At 41.5% G+C, this 25,809-nt stretch overlaps 1 protein-coding gene across 1 annotated transcript in view; it reads right to left on the reverse strand.

The window, feature by feature from the left end:
- The window catches only part of PRTG (protogenin), a 127,401-nt gene that overhangs the window by 11,616 nt on the left and 89,976 nt on the right, over positions 1 to 25,809 (reverse strand). The window contains exons 12-15 of the mRNA XM_056572374.1: positions 6,432 to 6,527; positions 3,853 to 4,039; positions 3,390 to 3,517; positions 2,242 to 2,412 (exon numbers count right to left, since the gene is read on the reverse strand). Of these exons, the coding sequence (XP_056428349.1) occupies positions 2,242 to 2,412; positions 3,390 to 3,517; positions 3,853 to 4,039; positions 6,432 to 6,527 (582 nt within the window). The remainder of the gene's footprint in view (positions 1 to 2,241; positions 2,413 to 3,389; positions 3,518 to 3,852; positions 4,040 to 6,431; positions 6,528 to 25,809) is intronic.

Genomic DNA, 25,809 nt, shown 5'->3' on the forward strand with positions numbered 1-25,809 from the left:
ATGCAATTCCTTAATATATTCATGTGTGAAAAACATTGCACTTTTTATGTGTATCATTAATAAACATTCATGATAGCTGCTGCTTCTAAGCACATGTATAAACAAATGTATCTCTGCACAGGGACACATTAATAATGCATGAAAGGGCCTGTGAGAAAATCTTAAAAATGTATGATATTTAGCATGTGTTTTTCTGCGCTCACGTGTCAATTACAAATGCCTGTGTGTTCTAACCACACCAAGTGTTAAAAAAAATCATTTGTTCGGCAGCATCTGAGAGTACTGAGAATTAAATATAGTCTTAGATATGGCTTTGTATTTTTCTGATTACAATTTATTAATACTGTTACACTGTTTTACTGTTGCTGCACTCCGAAATGAAGGCAATACATAAATAAAGGTGGCGTGATTGAGCTGCTTTGCATATTACCTCTTAATTATATCTATATGTTTATATACACGTTTTACAAGCTGTTTTAGAATAAGGCTGTGTTCACATTGTGCACTGAAGACCCCATTAGGAGCTACACATGGTCTTATTTCCCCTTCAAAATAACGGACTCCACAATGATATCTGACAAACTGGTAGTCAGCTGAGTCCTTTGGATACTGCAGTCTGTCAGCAGACAGACAGACCGGGCACTGCAATGTGCTTTCTATTTTCAAATGTAAACCACAAAGTAGTTGGGCAGTAGTTAAAGGGGTATTCCGGGCAAAAAAATGTTTTATCCCCTATGCAAAGGATAGGGGATAAGATGTCTGATCGCGGGGGGCCCACTGCTGAGACCCCCCCCCCCTTCGATCTCCCTGCAGCACCCGCATTCTATGCGGGTGCTGAATCTCCAGTTTTGGAAACCTGCAGGTTTCCGGGACTGAGGACGTGACGTCACGCCCCTTCCATTCATGTCTATGGTAGGGGGCGTGACGGCAGTCACGCCCTCTCCCATAGACATGAATGGAGGGGGCGTGGCATGACGTCACGTCCCCACGGCCCGTGTCACGTCACGGCCCGTGTATGGTTATTTTAAAGGGTACTTCTCATCAAAAAAACTTTTGATATATTATAGATTAATGTATGCAGAATAACTTTACAATTGCATGTTATTAAAAAAATGTGCTTCTTTCTATTTAATTTTCCACTTTGAAGAAATGACCACTAGGGGTCTCCCTACCAGTCCTGGCAGCAAGCATTTCAGACTCATGCTGGAGTCCTAAACACTACGAGCTGCCAGTCTGCTTTGTTCACAAAGGAGAACACTCAGAGCTGCTAGCCTGCTTTGTTCACAGCCTGTTTGGCTGTAAACAAAGCAGGCTGGCAGCTCTGAGTGTTTAGGACTCCAGCATGAGTCAGAAATGCTTGCTGACAGGACTGATCGGGAAAAATACAATAGAAAGAAGCATATTTTTCATTAACATGCTATTGGAAAGTTATTCAACATTCATTAATCTAAAATATATCAAAAGTTTATTTGATGAGAGGTACCCTTTAAAGATGCTCATGAGTTTTGAAGTATGAATTCAGCCAGCAAGCTTTTCTGCATCTTGTTTCCATCAAAAGAAAGAAGCAAGGGCTTCATAGGATGGGAACTGTCCAGAAAACTCGGCATACTATGAGGTGCTAGCTGATCGTGGCTCTCTTTTGTAGCAGCTGTGTCTTGTCCTTTGTGACATAACCTTTGCTATAGCGTTATAAAGCTGTCAAAGTTCTGGATACTTCACAGACTTTTAAACTATAAAACACTGATCAAATACCAGTAAAGAGACTGCAAGTCTGATTGACTCTTGGTGAAGTCAGATTTAGGGCTACTTTAAAATTAATAAAGACTTGTGCGCAAACCTCCAGAGTGTTTCAATCCACAGGAGTCCATTAGATCATTAATGAATTCTCCGACCCAACACTAATGGCTCATAATGATCTCACTTACTAATGATTTCAAGTTAGGTGGTGGAGAACAAAGCCAAGGAAAGTAGCACAGTAATAAATAAGTAATAATTAGCATAAAACCCCTCTCATTAATGGAGTGTTATATATGCTTCTACTCACTGTGTTAGAAGTGTCAGATCAGAAAACCAGCAGTGCTAAATCTCAACACTAAATTGGATCATAGAAGTCCTATAATCCAAAAGGTACTACTGACTATACACACTGCTGTATATGCTGGTGTCAACAAAAGGAACAGAACCTGTACAAGTTTACACAATAGCAATAAGACATAAATAAAGAAGCAGCAGGTAAATTACCATCTCGGTGCATAATTTGCCATTGGCCGGCAGCCCAGTCTTTTCTAGATGCATATAATATTGTATAACGGGTGACAGCTGACTCCAAATCCTCAGGGGGTTTCCAGGAGACCAAAGCGGTGTTTTCTTCTATCAGTGTCACCTTGACACCCACAGGTGGACTGGATGGAGCTGCATGTAAATAAGCATATGAAGCACAACATAGGTATGGCGCTATGAAAATACGTGGATCAGCTGGAGACCACTCACAAGAGCCAAGATCTAAAGTTTACAGACAATACTGGCACATATCTATGGCGCTCTTACTACAGCTACACAGATGCAGACAGACAGTTGAAAGAGGAACAGTATCAAATGTGAGGGCTTAAAGGGGTACTCCGCCCCTAGACATCTTATCCCTTATCCAAAGGATAGGGGATAAGATGTCTGATCATGGGGGTCCCGCAGCTGGGACCTCCATGATCTCTGTACAACACTGGGCGTTGTGAAGTCTCCTCATGGCGCCTCCTCATGATGCCATGCCCCCTCAATGATTTGATTTGAGGGAGCCTGGCATGATGTCACAAGGGGTGTGGCATGACATCACAAGAGGCGTGGCAGTGATGGCACGACCCCCGCCTGCTTCAAGCGTTTGGAAATTTTTTTTCCGAATGCTGGGACAGTGGCGTACCCCTTTAACAACAGAGAAAAAGAAAAATGCCAGTAGCTGACACATTTCAGATGTAGGTTTACCTGTAATAAATACATAAAGAAAAATTCCTAGTACACAGTATAAAGCTATAATAGAAATTACTTGGAAGGACATGGAAAATTCTAAATTCATTGTGCCTTCCCGGACAGGACACAAGCAGACAGAGGCTTTGTCTGCTGCTCTATAGTTCATCTGTGGTCTAGGATAGATTCATAAAGCAATGGCCTATTATTGAGCCTATTATCATTAATGAATGAAAAAATGGTGATGTGTAATGCCAGTAAAACAGCCTCCTACCCTTACACATGTAAACCTCTGAATCCACACATGTGTTCAGCACTGATGCCTAAAATAACTGCTATGTCCATGCAGCCAGCAGGCAATGCAGTCACTGTTTTACAAGGCCTGTGGGACTCTTCAATACTCGCTAAAAGTAAATGGCTTTCATAATTCATACCTTCTGGAAGTGTGGAATAGTAAACCACAGGGCTCCAGGGACTTGACAATTGGTCTACATGCAGCCTCACAGCAAACTCATACTTAGTATTTGCTTCAAGATCTTGAACTAAAATATGAGGCTCAGACCTGTGGATACAAAGAAAAGAATATATATTGTTATAACTGGAGATAATGTGAGAAATGACATGACCAGCCTGCACCTACAATGTGGGGCTGTATCTACATAAGCAGTCAAATAGCAACCATATTAGTTCTTCTGGACTTTTAACAGACAATATCAGGCAGATATAATATCACGAATCTAAGATAAAGTTCTATGCTTTAGTATTCCGATACAAATGTTTTACTAAATAGTAAGCACACCTTTTACTCTATGTGGTTATAGAGAAAACCAAAGAAATGTAGACTGTCTAGTGACGCTGGTTACAGAGACAATGCCAGTAGTACTGCACTTTACTTACGTTTGGAGGTAAAGCACTAAAGAAGCATTCTGAAGGCCCACAGGATTGCAGCGAACAGTATAGTTAATAGCTTGTCCAGAGGAGAATGCAGGTCGTCCCCAGTAAAGGTAGATGGAAGAGGAACTGTTTGCTTTGGCATAAAGATGATGAGGGGGAGGAGGAGGGGGAATCATGTGATCAGGGACCGCTGTATGAGATTTAAAAAAATAAAATAAAAATTAACATTTTTTTTTTAAAGTTGGAAATACAAGAATACAAAAAAAAATGTATGGTTTCCACCATCAATATCTTCCTAGCGTTTAAGTGACTGCATACAATCATAAGTAGAGTTTCTAGGAGTAGGGCTATGTAGAATAACTAATAACAGGTACATAAAAATGTTTATTATGGCAAATTCTCATATTTGCACAATGTATTAACCCATTAACGACCATGGACGTATATTTACAGCCGGCTCCCGATCTGTCAAGCTGAGCGCACCCTGTATCTGCGGGGTCCCGGTTGCTATCAGCAATCAGGACCCGCGGCTAATACCGGACATCGCCAATCGGGCTGATGTCTGGTATTAACCCTTTAGATGCCAATGATGCCATGATCAAAGTTGATTGCAGCATCTAAAACAGGAGAAATCCATACTGGCTAGCTCAGTGGAGCTGTTCGGGACCGCCGCGGTGAAATTGCGGCGTCCCGAACAGCTTAGAGGATAGCAGGAGGTGCCTTACCTTCTTCCCGGCTGTCCGATCGGTGTTTGATTGCTCCAAGCCTTAAATCCAGGCTTGAGCAATCAAGCGCAGAAAACACTGATCAATGCATTCCTATGGCAATGCATTGAACAGTACCTGCAATCAGTGCATGCAATGTTACAGCCCCTAGAGGGGGCTATAACACTTCATAAAAAAAGTTAATAAATGTGATTTATCCCCTTCCCTAATAAAAATCAGAATCACCCCCCTTTTCCCATAAAAAAAAGTGTGTAAATAAAAACAAATATATGTGGTATCGCCACATGCGTAAATGTCCTAACCATAAAAAGATATCTTTAATTAAACCGTACGATCAATGGCGTATGCGCAAAAAACATTCCAAAGTCCAAAATAGCGTATATTTGGTCACTTTTTATACCATAACATTTTTTTTATAAAAAGCGATCAAATAGTCTGATCAAAACAAACATGGTACCAATAAAAACTTCAGATCACGGCGCAAAATACCGCCCTGTACGTGGAAAAATAACAAAGTTATAGGGGTCATTAACTTATTAATTTTTGCGCATGTAGATATGATTTTTTCCAGAAGTACGACAAAATCAAACCTACATAAGTAGGGTATCATTTTAATCGTATGGACCTACAGAATAAAGAAAAGGTGTCACTTTTATCGAAAAATGTACTGCGTAGAAACAGATGCCCCCAAAATTTACAAAATGGTCTTCAATTTTGTCACACAATGATTTTTTTTCCCCCATTTCGCCGTAGATTTTTGGTAAAATAACTGATGTCATTACAAAGTAGAATTGGTGGTGCAAAAAAAATATAAAGCCATCATATGGATTTTTAGGTGCAAAATTGAAAGGGTTATGATTTTTAAAAAGTAAGGAGGAAAAACGAAAGTGCAAAAAGTGCAAAAACTGAAAAACGCTTGGTCCTTAAGCAGTTAATTGCATTATTCGGCATTTGGAATTTGCAAGTTACCATTCAATATCACAGAAATACCTTTAAAATCTGTTAACATGGGCAATAACACAGCAGATATAAATTAAATGTAATAAATGTATAGTAATGCACAAAAGAATAGCTAAAGAAAAGTATCAGTATATAGTACAGTATATAAAAAGTAAAAAAAAAACTGTGATCCAAAAGTAATACTGCCCATCAATAAATCCTATATAAGGCCACAAATCTAATTTGCTAATCAGCTCTACATCAAGAAAGTCATACAGAAGAGCTGGAAAGGGTTCAAAGGTAAGTAATTTGACTACTAAAAGAAGACTTTCCAGTCTTTTTTTTTTTTTTAACCCCTTAAGGTCACACCTCATTTTGGCCTAAAAGGGGTACTCGGGTGGAAAACATTTTTTTTTTAAATCAACTAGTGCCAGAAACAGATTTGTAAATGACTTCTCTTAAAAAATCTTTACCCCTCCTGTACTTTTTAGCAGCTATATGCTACAGAGGAAATTCTTTTTATTTTTTTGTATTTCTTCTTGTCTTGTCCACAGTGCTCTCTGCTGACACCTCTGTCCGTGTCAGGAACTGTCCAGGGCAGCATAGGTTTGCAATGGGGATTTTCTCCTGCTCTGGACAGTTCCGAATACGGGCATCAGGTGTCAGCAGAGAGCACTGTAGACAAGACAAAAAAGAAATTCAAAAAGAAAAGAATTTCCTCGGTAGCATACAGCTGCTAAAAAGTACTGGAAGGGTAAAGATTTAATAGACGTAATTTACAAATCTGTTTAACTTTCTGGCACCAGTTGATTTAAAAATAAAAAGTTTTCCACCGGAGTACCCCTTTAAGGGTTGTAAATAATCTAGCAAATAATGAAGTATAAAGAATTCCTCGTACAGATATTTTAAGTTACTTACAAACACAAATCGGTGTGCTGACTGTTTGGTCCGCTTGATACCCTTCATCCATATTGTTATAGGCAAGTAACCTGACATGGTACTTTCTTCTGGGATCTGACGATTAAAAATATACACCATGAGCATTAAGAACTTAGAAAGTACAATTAACGTGTCTGATTTATAAATTAATATATTATTACTATGTAGTTATTATTGTAATAAAATATCTAATATCCGAAAATCGAATTTAGAAATAATAATAAGAAATCTGCTGTGATCTCCCCCTGGTTTGGGGGAAAATAACTCAGAATGGCACACAGGCTTTAAATATGAGCATAAATATGAGCATAAATAAGCCTCTTTGGCCTCTGCCACATCGCAACATGAATACACAGAGGACACAGACTCCTGACACCCTGGTGTGGCCCTACATTTTCTTTTGGATACAGTACTTTTAATCAGAGAATATAGAATTTTTAGAGAACACATGGGTTATGGAAAATTAGAAAAAAAACAAACAAACAGGAGGCACATTGAGGTACTGAATAGGTCCATATTGGCACTGTATCCGTCATCTGTGTATAAAGCCCAGTACTGTACATACACTAACCCTGGGAAGCATATTAGTAGGTTTTCATAAAAGAATACGCATTAATATTCTCAGCACCACAATCACACTCAGTCATGCCATTGGCAGATGATATATCAAAAAGACAGACTTCTTTACACTCTGTCACAGTTGAGGAACTCACTCTGTTACTACAAATCCGTGTGTAGCAATCGAAAAGGATTAATCATGTTGCATCCAACATTCATAGGAGCATTCTTAACCCACACAAGACCACAGTGTGGAGAAACATGTTTTCTTAACCTTTTGATTCCCATTTATCAACACTTCGCATGAATCCACACAACTGCCTGCCATACAACACTGCCTTCATTTATTGTTCTTGTATCATTCCAACCTCCCCCATATTATTTCAACCTCCCCTAGAGTTCTTTGCAGTATCTACTTCTCTTCCTTCCATACATACAGTAATTCAGTATTTGTATACAGTGGTCCCTCAACATACGATGGTAATCCGTTCCAAATGGACCATCGTTTGTTGAAACCATCGTATGTTGAGGGATCTGTGCAATGTAAAGTATAGGACAGTGGTCTACAACCAGTGGACCTCCAGATGTTGCAACACTACAACACCCAGCATGCCCGGACAGCCAACGGCTGTCCGGGCATGCTGGGAGTTGTAGTGTTGCAACATCTGGAGGTCCGCAGGTTGAAGACCACTGGTATTGGAGGTTGTACTCACATGTCCCCGCCGCTCCGGATAGTCACCGCTGCCCTGGATGTCTCCCTCCATCGCTATCGCCGACGCTCTGGCAAGGCCTCTGCTTCCCCGGCATCCGCGCTCTCAGTCGCCACCATCACGTCGCTACCCACGCCGCTCCTATTGGATGACGGGACGGCGTGCGCAGCGACCTGATGACGACGATGAAGAGCGCCGACGATGCAGAGGATCCCGAAGAGGACGTGCCGGAGCCCCGAGGACAGGTAGTGATCGTCAGCAGACCACACGGGGCACCGTAAACAGCTATCCGGTGGCAGGTGAAGCAGTAAGCGCTGCCGGATAGCCGTTTATGCGATGGCCCTGACATACAAAAGCATTGTATGTTGATGCTGCCTTCAACATGCGATGGCCTCTGAGAGGCCATCGTATGTTGAAATTATCGTATGTCGGGGCCATCGTAGGTCGGGGGGGTCACTGTATATTTGTTTTGTGTATTAAGGGTCCATCCGAGAGCTCATTCAATATTTCCCATTGAGATGCTTTGATTATTCTGGTTGTTAAAAGGGTTCTCCAGTTACACATACTGAAGGATAGGTCATCAATATGGAGGATAGAGCCAGAAGCAGATGGCTAAATTCATTTCAATGGGAGTGGAACTGCAGTAACCTAGCACAGCTACTACACCGTGAACAGAGCCATCGATCAGATATTGATGGTCGATTCTGAGGATAGGCCATCAATATGTGTAACTGAAAACCCCCTTAATTCTCAACCAATGCTCAAGAATATTCCAAATCAATCTGAGGCGAGGTTATTCATGTTCAGTCAGAATCGGCACATCTATTGACAGCTTTAATATGTTGCTAAAGACAAGCATTAGTTTTATATCTACTGGAAGACACAGATTAACATTCTGCAAATCCTGCAAACATAAAGTGGGAACCCGGTTGTGCTCTTTCAAGGTCTATGCCATGTTGCACAGCAGTGTACCTCAGGGCTTTCCGTAAAATCAATCCTTATTTATGAGTTCCAGTCGAGTGGCTCATCATTACCACAGGTTTAGTCATGGTATCTCTGAAATGTAGAGACAACCAGGGTCCTACTTATCTGAAGCCCCCTGCGTATATTGCATTGATAGAAAGCTGTAAACGGTTCACTGCTTGGTTTTCTGGTCTATCCTCTGAACAAGCAGCTCACCTCAAATTGAGGATGACAGCTAAAGGTAATTGAACAGAATACCAAATGCCATACTTTTCTTTTACAGGTCTCCCCTGGGGTGAGTAACAGTCAATCAACGCAAGATGGAAAATGACAGATAAGATTAATATTAACACCAAGGCTCTTAAACATGCCTCCGCATCCTGTGCCGATTCCGTTGGCTAAAGGACATCTCCAGAGCTTCGAATTAAAAAATTACAAGAGAAAAATTTAAGATTGTAATTTAAATCGTTACACGTTTCTAAAGCCTATATTCTAATCACTTCTCATCCAAGAAACTGATTGTCAAATGAAGCTATCTAATGCTTTCAGCTTATAGTTCATGCCTACCAGCAGATGTCGCCACATACACACTGTTCAATGGACGAGGTAATGATGTTTATGGTAAGATTCAAGTGTCAATAATTAATAAGACTATTAAAGCACTTAACCTTTCTGAAATAGACAGTCACTTCTTCTCCAGAGTCAATGAATATCAAGAGCTTACTGTGTTGACGAAAATGCTGCTTACAATAAAGCCATTAGCAACGCTGTAAAGTAAATGTATCTAATGTATTCCTTGTGTACAGGGTTTTCAGCACGCGGAACAACAATTTCTGTTTCTATGGATCACTGTTGCTTCAATGACTGGAAGGAAATCAAGTATATATCAATTTATATTTATATATGATACTATACTGGACTAATTCTCTATTCACAAAGCATTGGGCTTTCAAGCAGGCTGGGAATGTAAACACTTCACTTCAGCGCTATAAGAACCTACAATGCCTTGGGATAGAGTCATAAATAATTATACAGCTAATCCATAATTCATATCATTCAGATTTTTTTTTTTCCTTTACATCTCTCCCTGTTTCTAGGAAATAGCAGAAGGTCCTTTAGTGAAGAATACAAAGATAGCTTAATTTCCAGTAATATTATTCTATGAGGTCTTTCATTTGCAAGACTGATATACAAACAATAAATTGTATATAGAGGAAATATGCAAACTATTGCACATATAGATTTTTTATTGACTGCTCAATTTGTTTTATTATTAAAAACATAAATCTTGTAAGGTATATAGAGATATATCATATATCACGTGTTGGCAAGACAAGGATCATATCTTACTATATTTAATTGATGAAAGAAAAACATAATATCTCATGCACAATTAATGAGTAAGAGTAAGAACATAAAAGGACATTAAAAGACATATATAAAGTGCAATAAATTGCTCCAAAAACAAACAAAAAAACAAAAAAAAACTATAAAATGAATAGCTGGCATGATCAGTTATTATGGCATTAGTCCATATAGCTGGACCCTGCTTTCTAATAATTGAGTTTGCATTAGCTGAATACAGCATACATATGCTGGTAAGTGTACCATACCAACTTGCAATAATATATTGCATGGTTTCCTTGTGGAACTAGGAGTACCAGAAAGGCATTTAAGTAGTAAATTCACAGTCACATTATGTAACAGTGATCATCTACTGCTTGGTTAACCTGGAGAACTTAAAGTTCCAGCAGGGCCCCTTAGCATTCAATGCACAGCCGCAGCACATCTATCTGACATCTATCCGTTTCTTTACTGCATTGCTGGTAAGCATTTTGATATACTCATACTACTACTGGTACACTAGGCTGACATCCTGGTAACACTTTGTTTTGAGCATTTTGGATAGTTTGGATGTCAATCATGCCAGAAAATTGTTAAACTTACCAGCATATGAACTTTTAACCAATATTTTGAGACACATAATACTGAAAGGATATCCTATCAACTGGCCGGACTGGCAGTTGATATAAAAACATGTAAACATAATAAAAATAAACATATATGGTATCGCTGCGTGCGTAACTGTACAAAATAAAATATAACATTATGTATCCTGTATGGTAAATAACGTAAATGTAAAAAAATAAATAAATACCAATCCACAGAATTGCAATTTTTATAATATCCCAGAAAAAAAGCGACTAAGGGTCTATTCAAACGTACAGTATTCTGCGCATATTTGAAGCGCAGATTTGATGCTCAGGATTTCAAGTCATTCAGTTTACATTGAAATCTGCAGCAGAAAATCCTGCGTATCAAATCTGCACAGAATACTGTACGTGTGAATAGACGCTAAAAAGTCAGATTAATACCAAAAATGGTACCGATTCAAAAAAAACATTGTGGCGCAAAAAATTTACCGTCATACAGCCTAGTATGCGGGAAAAAAAGCTACAGGGGTCAGAAAAAGGCAATTACCAAAAAGTCGACAAAGTTCTGAATTTTTTTGACAAAAACTATACAAATCTGGCATTACTGTAATCAGGCCGGCCTAAAGTATCAAAATAACATGTTAGCTGACCACAAGGTTAATGGCGTAGAAAAGAAAACCACTAAGTTTGCAAAATGATCTTTTACTATTTCAATTTCACTTCACATATATATTTTTTTGGTTCAGAGAATATGTTAAGGAAAAATTAAAAGGTATCATTATAGTAGTTAGTTACGGCTATTATAGGGCGAGGAGGAAAAATTAGAGTGTAAAAGCGAAAATTGCCCAGGACAAGTGGGTCGTCATGAGGGACAAGTAGATTTTACTCCATTTTAGTCCCGTGGACAAGTAGTTTTTTAATAAATTTCCACACCCCTATGGTAGGGTTCACGCGGTCCTAGTGAATCAGCAAATCATGTCCTAACATGTCCCTACAGAGGATATCAACTTTAAAAGCAGTACTATAAAAACTTAACTGGTTTATGTAAAACTAATTTTTCCTAAAGAAGTTTTCCCTTACATTCTGTAAAATGGGTAATTTGACACTAACCTAGAGTGTATATTTAGTTTACAGGCATTTCTAATAAATTGTTGAACTTTAAGAGAAGTTGAAGAGTTGAACAGAGGTGCTAAGGTTAGATGTATGGTGTGGTCAAATGTACATTTTTTTACAAGCTCTTTTGTATTGTTCAGTTTTTGTGTGTCTTAACAACCCATTGTTCACCAAGAGTCCGGCTGGAAAGCTCATTGGTCCCAATTTCTAGGGTGAGTGCACTGCCCTTAAGACCAACCTCTCAACACAATAAAGTCTACATCATCATTCAGCCAAAGGGGCAGCGGTATGGGTCAGTGTGACATCTGGGTCAAGACCTTTGCCATAAAATGTGGGGTTGACCAAAGTGTGCTTGGAGCAATTGATGTGCAGTGCAACTGATACAGGGGGATGGGTGGGAAAACAAAAACACTGCTGGCACCAAAATGTAAATGATAAAAAACAAAACACTAAAACAGCTGTAGAAGGGTAAAGTCTGGGATAACACAGACAAGGTAGTAAGAAGTCTGTATATTGCTATTTCTCTCTATTACCAATGGCAGAAAAATATCTAGTATAACATAATATTTTCTTCTGTGGCATACTAAGTATTTTAGAGAAAAATGTGATGACCAAACCCTGTTCTTCCAACAAGAACCTCCCTCAATTATGTTGTTATTCAAAGGTAAATGAACACTAGTATATTGTATAGGTTGTCACTAGAAAACTGCTATGATTTCTGCATCCACTGTAACCTTGGATTGTCCCTAAGGGCCTATTTAACACATTTTTTGTCCCATAAGCGAACTACTTTCCAAGTGTTTCATTGACTACCAACATGGAAGGAAAGAGAGATATGTGCAGGATCTAAGTATTTATATGACCATGACACCTCTTAAGCAAGGGGTAATTATCACACCTCTCTAGTACACATTTAACCTCTCCAGTGCCAGAGGGGAATCTCATGTAGAACAGATCACTGTATTTATTATCAGGTTTACGCTTGCAATCAGGAACTGTGTCTAAAGGATTGATTTAATATACTGTATTAGCCTGGGGACTTATCAGGTACCAACACAAAGAAACATTATTTAAACGCATGTAATTTTTCTAATGCAGTGGCATAATCCAATTCCCAATTCACCATCAATTCAACGCCATATCAATTGCAAGATAAAAATGTCTAGTATTTGTAGACACATTTATATACTATGCTCTAATAGGCTAAAATGACAAGCTTGTCAGCATATCTCATATAAACCTTAAAAAAAAAAAAAAAAGTCGTCTCAGAGATAATACCAGTTAAAAAGCGGCAAACAGATCGTTTTTCCTAGGGAAAGCCACAGCGAGCCAGGCATTACCCTCTCTATGATGTCCATATGCCCTAATAAAAGCATATGGACAGGGGTTGTTTTCATGAGAATTAGCATGCATTAGCATAAAAACTGTTGTGTATGCTATAGGAGCTGTGACGTTTGCTGCATATAATACTGCTGTATATTGTACATCTATAAATTTGCAAATATTCGCTGGTGACCTACAATATATCCTTATATTTTTCTGACATTTATCTAGCCTAAAGGGGTAATCCCACCCTAGATATCTTTCCCCCTATCCAAAGGATAGGGGATAAGATGTCTGATCGCGGGGGTTCCGCCGCTGGGGACCCCCGCAATATTGTATGCGGCACCCAACTATTTCTTGTCCGGAAGCGCTGGAGGATCTGGGTCGCGACCACGGGAATGGAAGTCTGTGACCTCACACCCCGTCCCCACAATGCAAGTCTATGGGAGGGGGCGTGACGGCAGTCACGCCCCCTCCCATAGACTTGCATTGAGGGGACGTGGCGTGACGTCACACGGGGGCGGAGTCCTGACGTCACAGACTTCCGTTCCCGTGGTCGCTACCCAGACCCTCCAGCGCTTCCGGACAAGAAACAGGTGGGTGCTGCATGCAATATTGCGGGACCCCCATGATCAGACATCTTATCCCTTATCCTTTGGATAGGGGATAAGAGGTCTAGGGTGGGAGTACCCCTTTAAGGAAATAAGCAAATAAACATTCTTTCTTACAGAAACCTTTTTGCAAATCATACTGGTGCAACATCTCCACAAAGGAATAAAAGCACAATCTATCAGAGCATCTCTTAAACACATGTATTTGTCATAAAGACATTGAGGGAGAAAAAATTTTTACTCTTTAAATGATTTTAATCTACAAGTGAAATATGTTTGAATTTTACATCACAAACAGGATTAATCTTATATATATATATATATATATATATATATATATATATATATATGTTAAAACCTAGAGATAGTTACACAAAACAGTATCTAAGGCTTAGAAAATAGAATTGAAAAGCTGTGCCACATATGGACGCATCCTGCAAACAAACAAGACCCTCCATGAAAATACACTAGTTTTATTAGCTAAATTGTATTATCTATATACAGTACAATGAATCCCCATCCCCAATACATCTACACCACTCTTCCTGAAGTAATGTCTTGTGTTTATTATGTAAAATATTCTTTTTTTCGGTGCATGCACTGTGGCATATAATAAGCAATATTGCTGACTCTGGAAAGTCTATACTTGCCTCTATTTAAAAGTTTCCAGTTAACAACTGCTCATCTCAAGAACAATGCTTTTATGCAGACACCACCCAAGGAAACAACTTGGCACCTCTTTTGGTAGTGCCCATTTGCCCAGGTTCTGTTGGATGCCCTGGAATATGAACTCAGATACTCTGTTTCCAGGAGTAGTCTCTAGGATCACTTGGTGATTTACGAGCTATTTTCTGTGGATCCCACTGTTGAGGCTATCCAAGAGGCCTGGCACCTTATGAACTGTTATAAGGACATGTTGTCATTTACCATGGAATGCTGTATCATATTGATGAAATGAGGAGAGGCTGGCTGCAGCCTGCTCAAAAACTATTTCATCATGTACAGTACCCACATTAAAGGGATTATGCAGTGAAAAGTAATGATCAAGGGGGTGCGACCACTGGGACCCCCACAATCTCCAGAACGGACCACGGCTCTCTAGGCGGAGCACAGCTGGGAACACCACACGCTCCATTCATTTCTATGGGAGCACTGGAGATGCCCAAGTACAGCCTAGAGAATAAATAGAGCATGTGCCGTCCCTAGCATGTGCCGTCATAGGCCTGAAGCTTTATTAAAGGAAAGACACACAGAGAGTAGAGGGGGTGAGAGGAGTACCAGTCCTCCTCTTCCTTAAAGGGGTTATGCTGTGAAAAGTAACTTATCTCCTACCCACAGAGAGCCAGGGTCTGTTCAAGAGATCGTGGGGCATCCCAACGGTCACACCCCCACGATCAGACACTTATCCCCTATCCTGTGGGTAGGAGATAAGTTACTTTTCACGGCATAACCCCTTTAAGGAAGAGGAGGACTGGTACTCCTCTCACCCCCTCTACTCTCTGTGTGTCTTTCCTTTAATAAAGCTTCAGGCCTATGATTTCCTCCCCTTTTCTCTCTCCCATCCCCCCCCCCCCCCCCCACATTTTTTTGTTTTGTTATTTTAACCTGTGATTCTTTAATAGACTGTGGATGTAGTGCAGAGGTGTAATGTTAGGCGTAGGTTAGGTGCCTTTGCATTGCGACTTGGTATCCAGTGTGTTTGTTATTTGACTGATATTTATTGTAAATCCAAGTCATGTGTAGAGAGGTAGTCTCTGATAGACAATCTTTTTATCTTTTTGATGACATCTTTTACAGTAAAAATTTTATTCTACAACATTACCAAATTAGATGTGCATGAGCCTAAGCAGCTAGCCTACAGCCAACCTGGAAAGACAACAGATTTGTAGGACACCAATAAAACTGTCTACAAACAATACAATGTAATAAGAACATGATTTTACCATAGAGGAAATTACGATTCTACAGTTCTCAAATACCAGAAAAAAAAAAACCTTTGGATTGCATTTTCATGTCATAGATCTTTGATGCTCAGGCACAGAGTGATGTGAAGTTGATGCTCTTACAGATGATTAAAGAAATAAACACAAGTGCCAGTGACTAAATTTATTGGAGGTGATTCACTAACCCTCTTCAGTTGCTATGTAACACAACAGTGACATTGTACTGGAGTATGTAATTATGCTCTCAGAAAAACGGACTTCACAGAAAAAGGACACATTTTGCTCCTAAGCTGTAATTTTCTAAACTATCAGTTTCTTAACATCACATACTTTACACGGGCATTTAGTTAAAGGTGTCCAATCAAAACAACACACATTTGTGCTGCTGCACATAAAACAAATATACACATTAATAATGCATAACCGTAGCTAAAGTGTATTCATCTCAGTAGAAATGGTCACTTATAGACAGCACAATTACTGATGCAGCTTATCATTCCACGAAAAGGACCCATTCCTATTTATAGATTGTCTATTAGTTGATGAATCATAACAATAATTATCATAAGTACATTTTTGTACTTTAATATTTACAATCATATATATATATATATATATATATATATATATATATATATTACTGAAAGAGAAATGTATTAAAAAAAAATAGCTCCTGCTTTTTGCTATTAAATTAGCATAACATGGCACACGACATATTTGCACAAAATTTTTTAAACTTTTTTGGGCAGGAGATTACTGAGAGCAGGTGGTGCCCCCCAACTTTCCAACATATTTATTACAGGAGTCCTGCCAGAGTCAGGATCAATATAAGATTAGTAGTTTAATACTGTAGTACCATGCACCACTATTAATTGCACAGCAACACATGTATGAGCGCTGTAAACATCGAAGAGGCAGCTGATCAGCATGCTGATCATGCATTAGATTACCAAAAAGCACCCAGAGTGGGGAGGAGTTGATAAACAACAAATAACCAAACTCCAATCACCAGAAGGTGACGGGGTATAAAATCCCAAATTCCCCCTCTACTAGGATTAGTACAAATATTAAAACTTTACTTGTATTAATTATAATTAAAAAGGTCCAAGAAGGTGTATTAAAACCACCAGCACAGTCCCTGTGATCATAAATTTTAGTTCTCCTGCATGGAGTAACTATTGATATATTAATGTCTGCAGTAAGTCTTATAGAGGGACCTAGGCTGACATTAAACAACAACAATATGTCTCCCCTACATGTTTCGTGGTGCCAACCACGTCTTCAGGGGTTTTGAGACATATGACCCATATGACCATAACGGTCATATGTGTCATAACCCCTGAAGACGTGGTTGGTACCACAAAACATGTAGGGGAGACATACTGTTGTGGTTTTATGTCAGCCTAGGTCCCTCTATAAGACTTACTGCAGACGTTAATATATCAATAGTTACTCCATACAGGAGAACTAAAATTTATGATCACAGGGACTGTGCTGGTGGTTTTAATACACCTTCTTGGACCTTTTTAATTATAATTAATAAAAGTAAAGTTTTAATATTTTCACTAATCCTTGTAGAGGAGGAATTTGTTTGGGGTTTTATACCACGTCACCTTCTGGTGATTGGGGTTTGGTTATTTGTTGATCATGCATTAGAACACTAGATACAAGCAGTTGAACAGCATAGGTGCCAATAGTGAGAAAGATTAAAAGGGGTATTCCAGGATTTTTTTTTATTTGACTATGCTACAGGGACTGTAAAGTTAGTGTAGTTCATAATATAGTGTCTGTGCCTGTGTGTGATGGTTTTCTCACAATTCTTCTGTGATTTTCACTCCACTATTTATTATTACCAGCATACAAAATGACTGTTGTCTCAGATTTTTCCCAGCTTGCAATGCGGCCGAGACTTGACTCACTAGTCAGCTGATGAAAGGGAGCCTGTCTTCTTCAATGGGTGGAGGGGTCAATCTGCAACTAATGCAACAGCTGTAGGCACCCAGATTGAAAACCACACTGATTTCAATGGATGCAGCTCATTTATGTTTCAATGGGTGGGGTGGCTGATGTGTGGGATGGAGGAAGATGGAGTTGTGGGATTTGTAGTCAAAAAAAGAAAAGTCAAACAGGAAATACAAGTTCACAAAAAGCTAGCCACAGTGTTATGGTAATCTCACAACATAGCCATTTAGCCCCAAGACAAGCGCAGATCCTTCCTAAGCATGTCCATTACTGTCTGCCAGGTACATACTAAAATCACCTTATGCTGTATAACCCCTTTAAAATGCGCCATAGACCATAGCCCTCATAGACTTGTTGCCGAAACACATCAGAATATGCAAAATATGAGGATTAAGGAATTACAATGTCTATAGAAAACTTTCCTTCCCATAATAGTGCCTAAGAATTTAAAAAAAAAAAAAAATAAAACATTAATATGCTGCGCCTCCACTATTCCAGAAACACACACTAGTGATTAGTGAGACCCCTAGAAATGTATAATCTCGCCTTGTGTAAACATGGTGATATAGCAAATATCTTGCTTCCATGCTGCAACCATAGTAACAAAGTAGAATTTTTTTAATTTGCAGTAAGTAAATTACAAAAAATTGCAACACCCAGAAGAAGAGTTTTGTTATTATAGAAATCACAGGACTGGTAGAAGACATGTTTATGGTATGCAAATGATGAAAATTGGAAACAAAATGTTAGACATTTTTTTCCAGTATTCACCACTTCTATAACAGTCAGTCAATCTTCATAACAGTTTTTTGTTTTTTTTCTTAAATTTTATTGCAGAGAAAAAAAAGCAGTTGAAGGAAGAAGTTCAAATGACTGCTGGTCAGATCCCACAGTTGTAGGTGCCTGGCTGCTGGCGACTAGTGAATATTTATGACAATTCTCTGATTTCCCGTGGTTTTTTAAAATAAGGGCTTTTTTGTTGGGGGCATGACATCAGGAAGACAAATGCCACAGCAATTAGTTAATATTATAATACTACAGCAGCCAAAGTAAATTCTCATCATCATTATGTTAATCTCCAGTTTGTTCTCAATGGTTCCCATGTAACTCAAAGAATCGGGTCTTCTAAGACTCTTTTTCAGAATATGTTTTGCTTTCCAGGATCTCAATGGAGCGGCAGATGCTGCCATTACAGCAGCTTACACAGGTACAATCAGCAGCTGCCACTGCATTTGTAATGAATTGACCTTCTTCAGAGTATGTCTGAGAGGAATGGATCTAGTATTTCTAAGTTTTACCAACTGCTGTGTGAAGGGATTGTCTTTTTTTCCTCTTTAAAAACACTTCAATATTTTTGCACTAGAATTAAAAAGCATATGGATACATCCTTACTGCATGGAGCAGATATTGTAATATGGACAAAGAAGGGACTAAAAACTTCGACATGAACATTTATTTTTTTAAATCTTTGCTTACTAAGAACATTACCATGAAAATTATTTATAGATGCTAATACAAGAAATATTTGGTTTATGTAGGTACAGTGGAGCAAAAAAGTATTTAGTCAGCCACCAATTGTGCAAGTTCTCCCACTTATAAAGAGGAGAGAGGCCTGTAATTTATTCGCAAATTATGGTGGAAAATAAGCATTTGGTCAATAACAAAAGTTCATCTAAATACTTTGTTATTTACCCTTTTGTTGGCAATGCCAGAGGTGAAACGTGTTCTGCAAGTCTTCACAAGGTTTTCACACACTGTTGCTGGTATTTTTGCCCATTGCTCCATGCAGATCTCCTCTAGAGCAGTGATGTTTTGGGGCTGTAGATGGGAAACATGGACTTTCAACTCCCTCCAAAGGTTTTCTATGGGGTTGAGATCTGAAGACTGGCTAGGCCACTCTAGGACCTTGAAATGCTTCTTACGAAGCCACTCCTTTGTTGCCCAGCCGGTTTGGGATCTTTGTCATGCTGAAAGACCCAGCCACGTTTCATCTTCAATGCCCTTGCTGATGGAAGAAGGTTTTCACTCAAAATCTCACAATACATGGTCCCATTCATTCTTTCCTTTACATGGATCAGTTGTCCTGGTCCCTTAGCAGAAAAACAGCCCCAAAGCATGATGTTTCCACCCCCATACTTCACAGTAGGTATTAGTAGGTGTTCTTTGGATGCAACTCAGCATTCTTTCTCCTCCAAACACGACGAGTTGAGTTTTTACCAAAAAGTTCTACTTTGGTTTCATCTGACCATATGACATTCTTCCAATACACTTCTGGATCATCCAAATGCTCTCTAGCAAACTTCACATAGGCCCGGACATGTACTGGCTTAAGCAGGGGGACACGTCTGGCATTGCATGATTTGAGTCCCTGGCAGTGTAGTGTGTTACTGATGGTGGCCTTTGTTACTTTGGTCCCAGCTCTCTGCAGGTCATTCACTAGGTCCCCCCATTTGTTTCTGTGATTTTTGCTCACCATTCTTGTGATCATTTTGACACCACGGGGTGAGATCTTGCGTGGAGCCCCAGATCGAGGGAGATTATCAGTGGTCTTGTATGTCTTCCATTTTCTAATAATTGCTCCCACAGTTGATTTCTTCACACCAAGAATATTCAGTCTTCCCAGCCTGGTGCAAGTCTACAATTTTGTTTCTGGTGTCCTTCGACAGCTCTTTGGTCTTAGCCATAGTGGAGTTTGGAGTGTGACTGTTTGATGTTGTGCACAGGTGTCTTTTATACTGATAAGTTCAAACAGGTGCCATTAATACAGGTAATGAGTGGAGGACAGAGGAGACTCATGAAGAAGAAGTTACAGGTCTGTGGGAGCCAGAAATCTTGCTTGTTTGTAGATGACCAAATATTTCTTTTCCACCATAATTTGCAAATAAATTCTTAAAAAATCTATGTGATTTTATGGATTTTTTTTCTCATTATGTCTCTCATAGTTGAGGTATACCTATGATGACAATGACTGGCCTCTCTCATCTTTTTAAGTGGGAGAATTTTCACAATTGGTGGCTGACTAAATAATTTTTTGCCCCACTGTATGCCTTTTTTCGTTATGCGTATTTCTGACAAAGACAGAAGAAATACAGGGCAGGCCATTTATATGGATACACCTTAATAAAATGGGAATGGTTGGTGATATTAACTTCCTGTTTGTGGCACATTAGTATATGTGAGGGGGGAAACTTTTCAAGATGGGTGGTGACCATGGCGGCCATTTTGAAGTCAGCCATTTGGAATACAATTTTTGTTTTCTCAATGGGAAGAGGGTCATGTGACACATCAAACGTATTGGGAATTTCACAAGAAAAACAATGATGTGCTTCCAGTATCCGTAGTTTTAGGTGCTGCACATCTCGTATCTTCACAGCATAGACAATTGCCTTCAGATGACCCCAAAGATAAAAGTCTAAGGGGGTCAGATCGGGAGACCTTGGGGGCCATTCAACTGGCCCACAACGACCAATGCACTTTCCAGGAAACTGTTCATCTAGGAATGCTCGGACCTGACACCCATAATGTGGTGGTCCACCATCTTGCTGGAAAAACTCCGGAAACGTGCCAGCTTCAGTGCATAAAGAGGGAAACACATCATCATGTAGCAATTTCGCATATCCAGTGGCCCTGAGGTTTCCATTGATGAAGAATGGCCCCACTATCTTTGTACCCCATATACCACACCATACCATCAATTTTTGTGTCTTGGAGGGATCTATCCAATGTGGGTTAGTGTCAGACTGTCACGATGCCGGCTGGCAGGTAGTGGATCCTCTGTGCCAGAGAGGGATTGGCGTGGACCGTGCTAGTGGACCGGTTCTAAGCCACTACTGGTTTTCACCAGAGCCCGCCGCAAAGCGGGATGGTCTTGCTGCGGCGGTAGTGACCAGGTCGTATCCACTAGCAACGGCTCACCTCTCTGGCTGCTGAAGATAGGCGCGGTACAAGGGAGTAGGCAGAAGCAAGGTCGGACGTAGCAGAAGGTCGGGGCAGGCAGCAAGGATCGTAGTCAGGGGCAACGGCAGAAGGTCTGGAACACAGGCTAGGAACACACAAGGAACGCTTTCACTGGCACAATGGCAACAAGATCCGGCAAGGGAGTGCAGGGGAAGTGAGGTGATATAGGGAAGTGCACAGGTGAACACACTAATTGGAACCACTGCGCCAATCAGCGGCGCAGTGGCCCTTTAAATCGCAGAGACCCGGCGCGCGCGCGCCCTAGGGAGCGGGGCCGCGCGCGCCGGGACAGAACCGACGGAGAGCGAGTCAGGTACGGGAGCCGGGGTGCGCATCGCGAGCGGGCGCTACCCGCATCGCGAATCGCACCCCGGCTGGCAGCGGAATCGCAGCGCCCCGGGTCAGAGGATGTGACCGGAGCGCTGCAGCGGGGAGAGTGAAGCGAGCGCTCCGGGGAGGAGCGGGGACCCGGAGCGCTCGGCGTAACAGTACCCCCCCCCTTGGGTCTCCCCCTCTTCTTAGAGCCTGAGAACCTGAGGAGCAGACTTTTGTCTAGGATGTTGTCCTCAGGTTCCCAGGATCTCTCTTCAGGACCACAACCCTCCCAGTCCACTAAAAAAAAAGTTTTCCCTCTGACCTTTTTGGAAGCTAAGATCTCTTTGACAGAGAAGATGTCCGAGGAGCCGGAAACAGGAGTGGGAGGAACAGATTTGGGAGAAAAACGGTTGAGGATGAGTGGTTTGAGAAGAGAGACGTGAAAGGCATTAGGGATACGAAGAGAAGGAGGAAGAAGAAGTTTATAAGAGACAGGATTAATTTGACACAAAATTTTGAAAGGACCAAGATAGCGTGGTCCCAACTTGTAGCTAGGGACACGGAAGCGGACATATTTAGCGGAGAGCCATACCTTGTCTCCAGGGGAAAAAACGGGAGGAGCTCTTCTTTTCTTATCCGCGAACCTCTTCATGCGTGATGAAGCCCGTAAGAGAGAATTTTGGGTCTCTCTCCATATGATGGAAAGGTCACGAGAAATTTCATCCACAGCGGGCAGACCAGAGGGCAAGGGAGTAGGGAGGGGGGGGAAGAGGGTGACGGCCGTACACCACAAAAAATGGGGATTTGGAGGAAGATTCAGAGACCCTGAAGTTATACGAGAATTCGGCCCATGGGAGGAGATCTGCCCAGTCATCCTGGCGGGAGGAAACAAAATGTCGCAAATAATCACCCAAGATCTGGTTAATTCTTTCTACTTGTCCATTGGACTGGGGATGATATGCAGAAGAAAAATTTAATTTAATCTTGAGTTGTTTACAGAGAGCCCTCCAGAATTTAGACACGAATTGGACGCCTCTATCCGAGACAATCTGCGTAGGCAACCCGTGAAGACGAAAAATGTGTACAAAAAATTGTTTAGCCAACTGAGGCGCAGAAGGAAGACCAGGAAGAGGGATGAAATGTGCCATTTTGGAGAATCGATCAACGACCACCCAAATAACAGTGTTGCCACGGGAAGGGGGTAAATCAGTAATAAAATCCATACCAATCAGAGACCAAGGCTGTTCGGGGACAGGCAGAGGATGAAGAAAACCAGCGGGCTTCTGGCGAGGAGTCTTATCCCGGGCACAGATAGTGCAGGCTCGCACAAAGTCCACAACATCCGTCTCCAGAGTCGGCCACCAATAGAAGCGGGAGATGAGTTGCACAGATTTCTTGATGCCCGCATGACCTGCGAGATGGGAGGAGTGACCCCATTTGAGGATTCCGAGGCGTTGGCGTGGAGAAACAAAGGTCTTTCCTGGAGGAGTCTGCCTGATGGAGGCAGGAGAAGTGGAGATCAGGCAGTCAGGTGGAATGATGTGTTGCGGAGAGAGTTCAACTTCTGAGGCATCCGAGGAACGAGAGAGAGCATCGGCCCTAATGTTCTTATCGGCAGGACGAAAGTGAATCTCAAAATTAAATCGGGCAAAGAACAGAGACCACCGGGCCTGGCGAGGATTCAGCCGTTGGGCAGACTGGAGGTAGGAGAGGTTCTTGTGGTCGGTGTAGATAATAACAGGAAAACTTGATCCCTCCAGCAGATGCCTCCATTCCTCAAGTGCTAATTTAATGGCTAGAAGCTCTCGATCCCCGATGGAGTAGTTCCTCTCCGCTGGAGAGAAGGTCCTAGAGAAAAAACCACAAGTGACAGCATGCCCGGAAGAATTTTTTTGTAGAAGAACAGCTCCAGCTCCCACTGAGGAGGCATCAACCTCCAATAGGAAGGGTTTGGAAGGGTCAGGTCTGGAGAGGACGGGAGCCGAAGAAAAGGCAGACTTGAGTCGTTTAAAGGCGTCTTCTGCTTGAGGAGGCCAGGACTTGGGATCAGCATTTTTTTTGGTTAAAGCCACGATAGGAGCCACAATGGTAGAAAAATGTGGAATAAATTGCCTGTAATAATTGGCGAACCCCAAAAAGCGTTGGATAGCACGGAGTCCGGAGGGGCGTGGCCAATCTAAGACGGCAGAGAGTTTGTCTGGATCCATCCGTAGTCCCTGGCCAGAGACCAAATATCCTAGAAAAGGAAGAGATTGGCATTCAAACAGACATTTCTCAATTTTGGCATAGAGTTGATTGTCACGAAGTCTCTGAAGAACCATACGGACATGCTGGCGGTGTTCTTCTAGATTGGCAGAAAAAATTAGGATATCGTCCAGATATACAACAACACAGGAGTATAACAGATCACGAAAAATTTCATTGACAAAGTCTTGGAAGACGGCAGGGGCGTTGCACAGGCCAAAGGGCATGACCAGATACTCAAAGTGTCCATCTCTGGTGTTAAATGCCGTTTTCCACTCATCCCCCTCTCTGATGCGGATGAGGTTATAGGCGCCTCTTAAGTCCAATTTAGTAAAGATGTGGGCACCTTGGAGGCGATCAAAGAGTTCAGAGATGAGGGGTAAGGGATAGCGGTTCTTAACCGTGATTTTATTAAGACCGCGGTAGTCAATGCAAGGACGTAGGGAGCCATCTTTTTTGGACACAAAGAAAAATCCGGCTCCGGCAGGAGAGGAGGATTTACGGATAAAGCCCTTTTTTAGATTCTCCTGGACGTATTCAGACATGGCAAGAGTCTCTGGGGCAGAGAGAGGATAAATTCTGCCCCGGGGTGGAGTAGTGCCCGGGAGGAGGTCGATAGGACAATCATAAGGCCTGTGAGGAGGTAGAGTCTCAGCTTGTTTTTTGCAGAAAACATCCGCGAAGTCCATATAGGCCTTAGGGAGACCGGTTACTGGAGGAACCACAGAGTTACGGCAAGGGTTACTGGGAACCGGTTTTAGACAGTTCTTGGAACAAGAGGACCCCCAACTCTTGATCTCCCCAGTGGACCAATCCAGGGTTGGGGAATGAAGTTGAAGCCAGGGAAGTCCAAGGAGAATTTCCGAGGTGCAATTGGGAAGGACCAAAAGTTCAATCCTCTCGTGATGAGATCCGATGCTCATAAGAAGGGGCTCCGTGCGGAAACGTATGGTACAGTCCAATCTTTCATTATTTACACAATTGATGTAGAGGGGTCTGGCGAGACTGGTCACCGGGATGTTGAACCTGTTGACGAGAGAGGCCAAAATAAAATTTCCTGCAGATCCAGAGTCCAAGAAGGCCACAGTAGAGAAGGAGAAGGCAGAGGCAGATATCCGCACAGGCACAGTAAGACGTGGAGAAGCAGAGTAGACATCAAGGACTGTCTCCTCTTTGTGCGGAGTCAGTGTACGTCTTTCCAGGCGGGGAGGACGGATAGGACAATCCCTCAGGAAGTGTTCGGTACTAGCACAGTACAGGCAGAGGTTCTCCATACGGCGTCGTGTCCTCTCTTGAGGTGTCAGGCGAGACCGGTCGACCTGCATAGCCTCCACGGCGGGAGGCACAGGAACAGATTGCAGGGGACCAGAGGAGAGAGGAGCCGAGGAGAAGAAACGCCTCGTGCGAACAGAGTCCATATCTTGGCGGAGTTCCTGACGCCTTTCGGAAAAACGCATGTCAATGCGAGTGGCTAGGTAAATAAGTTCATGTAGATTAGCAGGAATTTCTCGTGCGGCCAGAACATCTTTAATGTTGCTGGATAGGCCTTTTTTGAAGGTCGCGCAGAGGGCCTCATTATTCCAGGACAATTCTGAAGCAAGAGTACGGAATTGTACGGCATACTCGCCAACGGAAGAATTACCCTGGACCAGGTTCAACAGGGCAGTCTCAGCAGAAGAGGCTCGGGCAGGTTCCTCAAAGACACTTCGGATTTCCGAGAAGAA

This window comes from Hyla sarda, chromosome 4 (genome assembly GCF_029499605.1).
Source record: "Hyla sarda isolate aHylSar1 chromosome 4, aHylSar1.hap1, whole genome shotgun sequence".
Taxonomy (NCBI): domain Eukaryota; kingdom Metazoa; phylum Chordata; class Amphibia; order Anura; family Hylidae; genus Hyla; species Hyla sarda.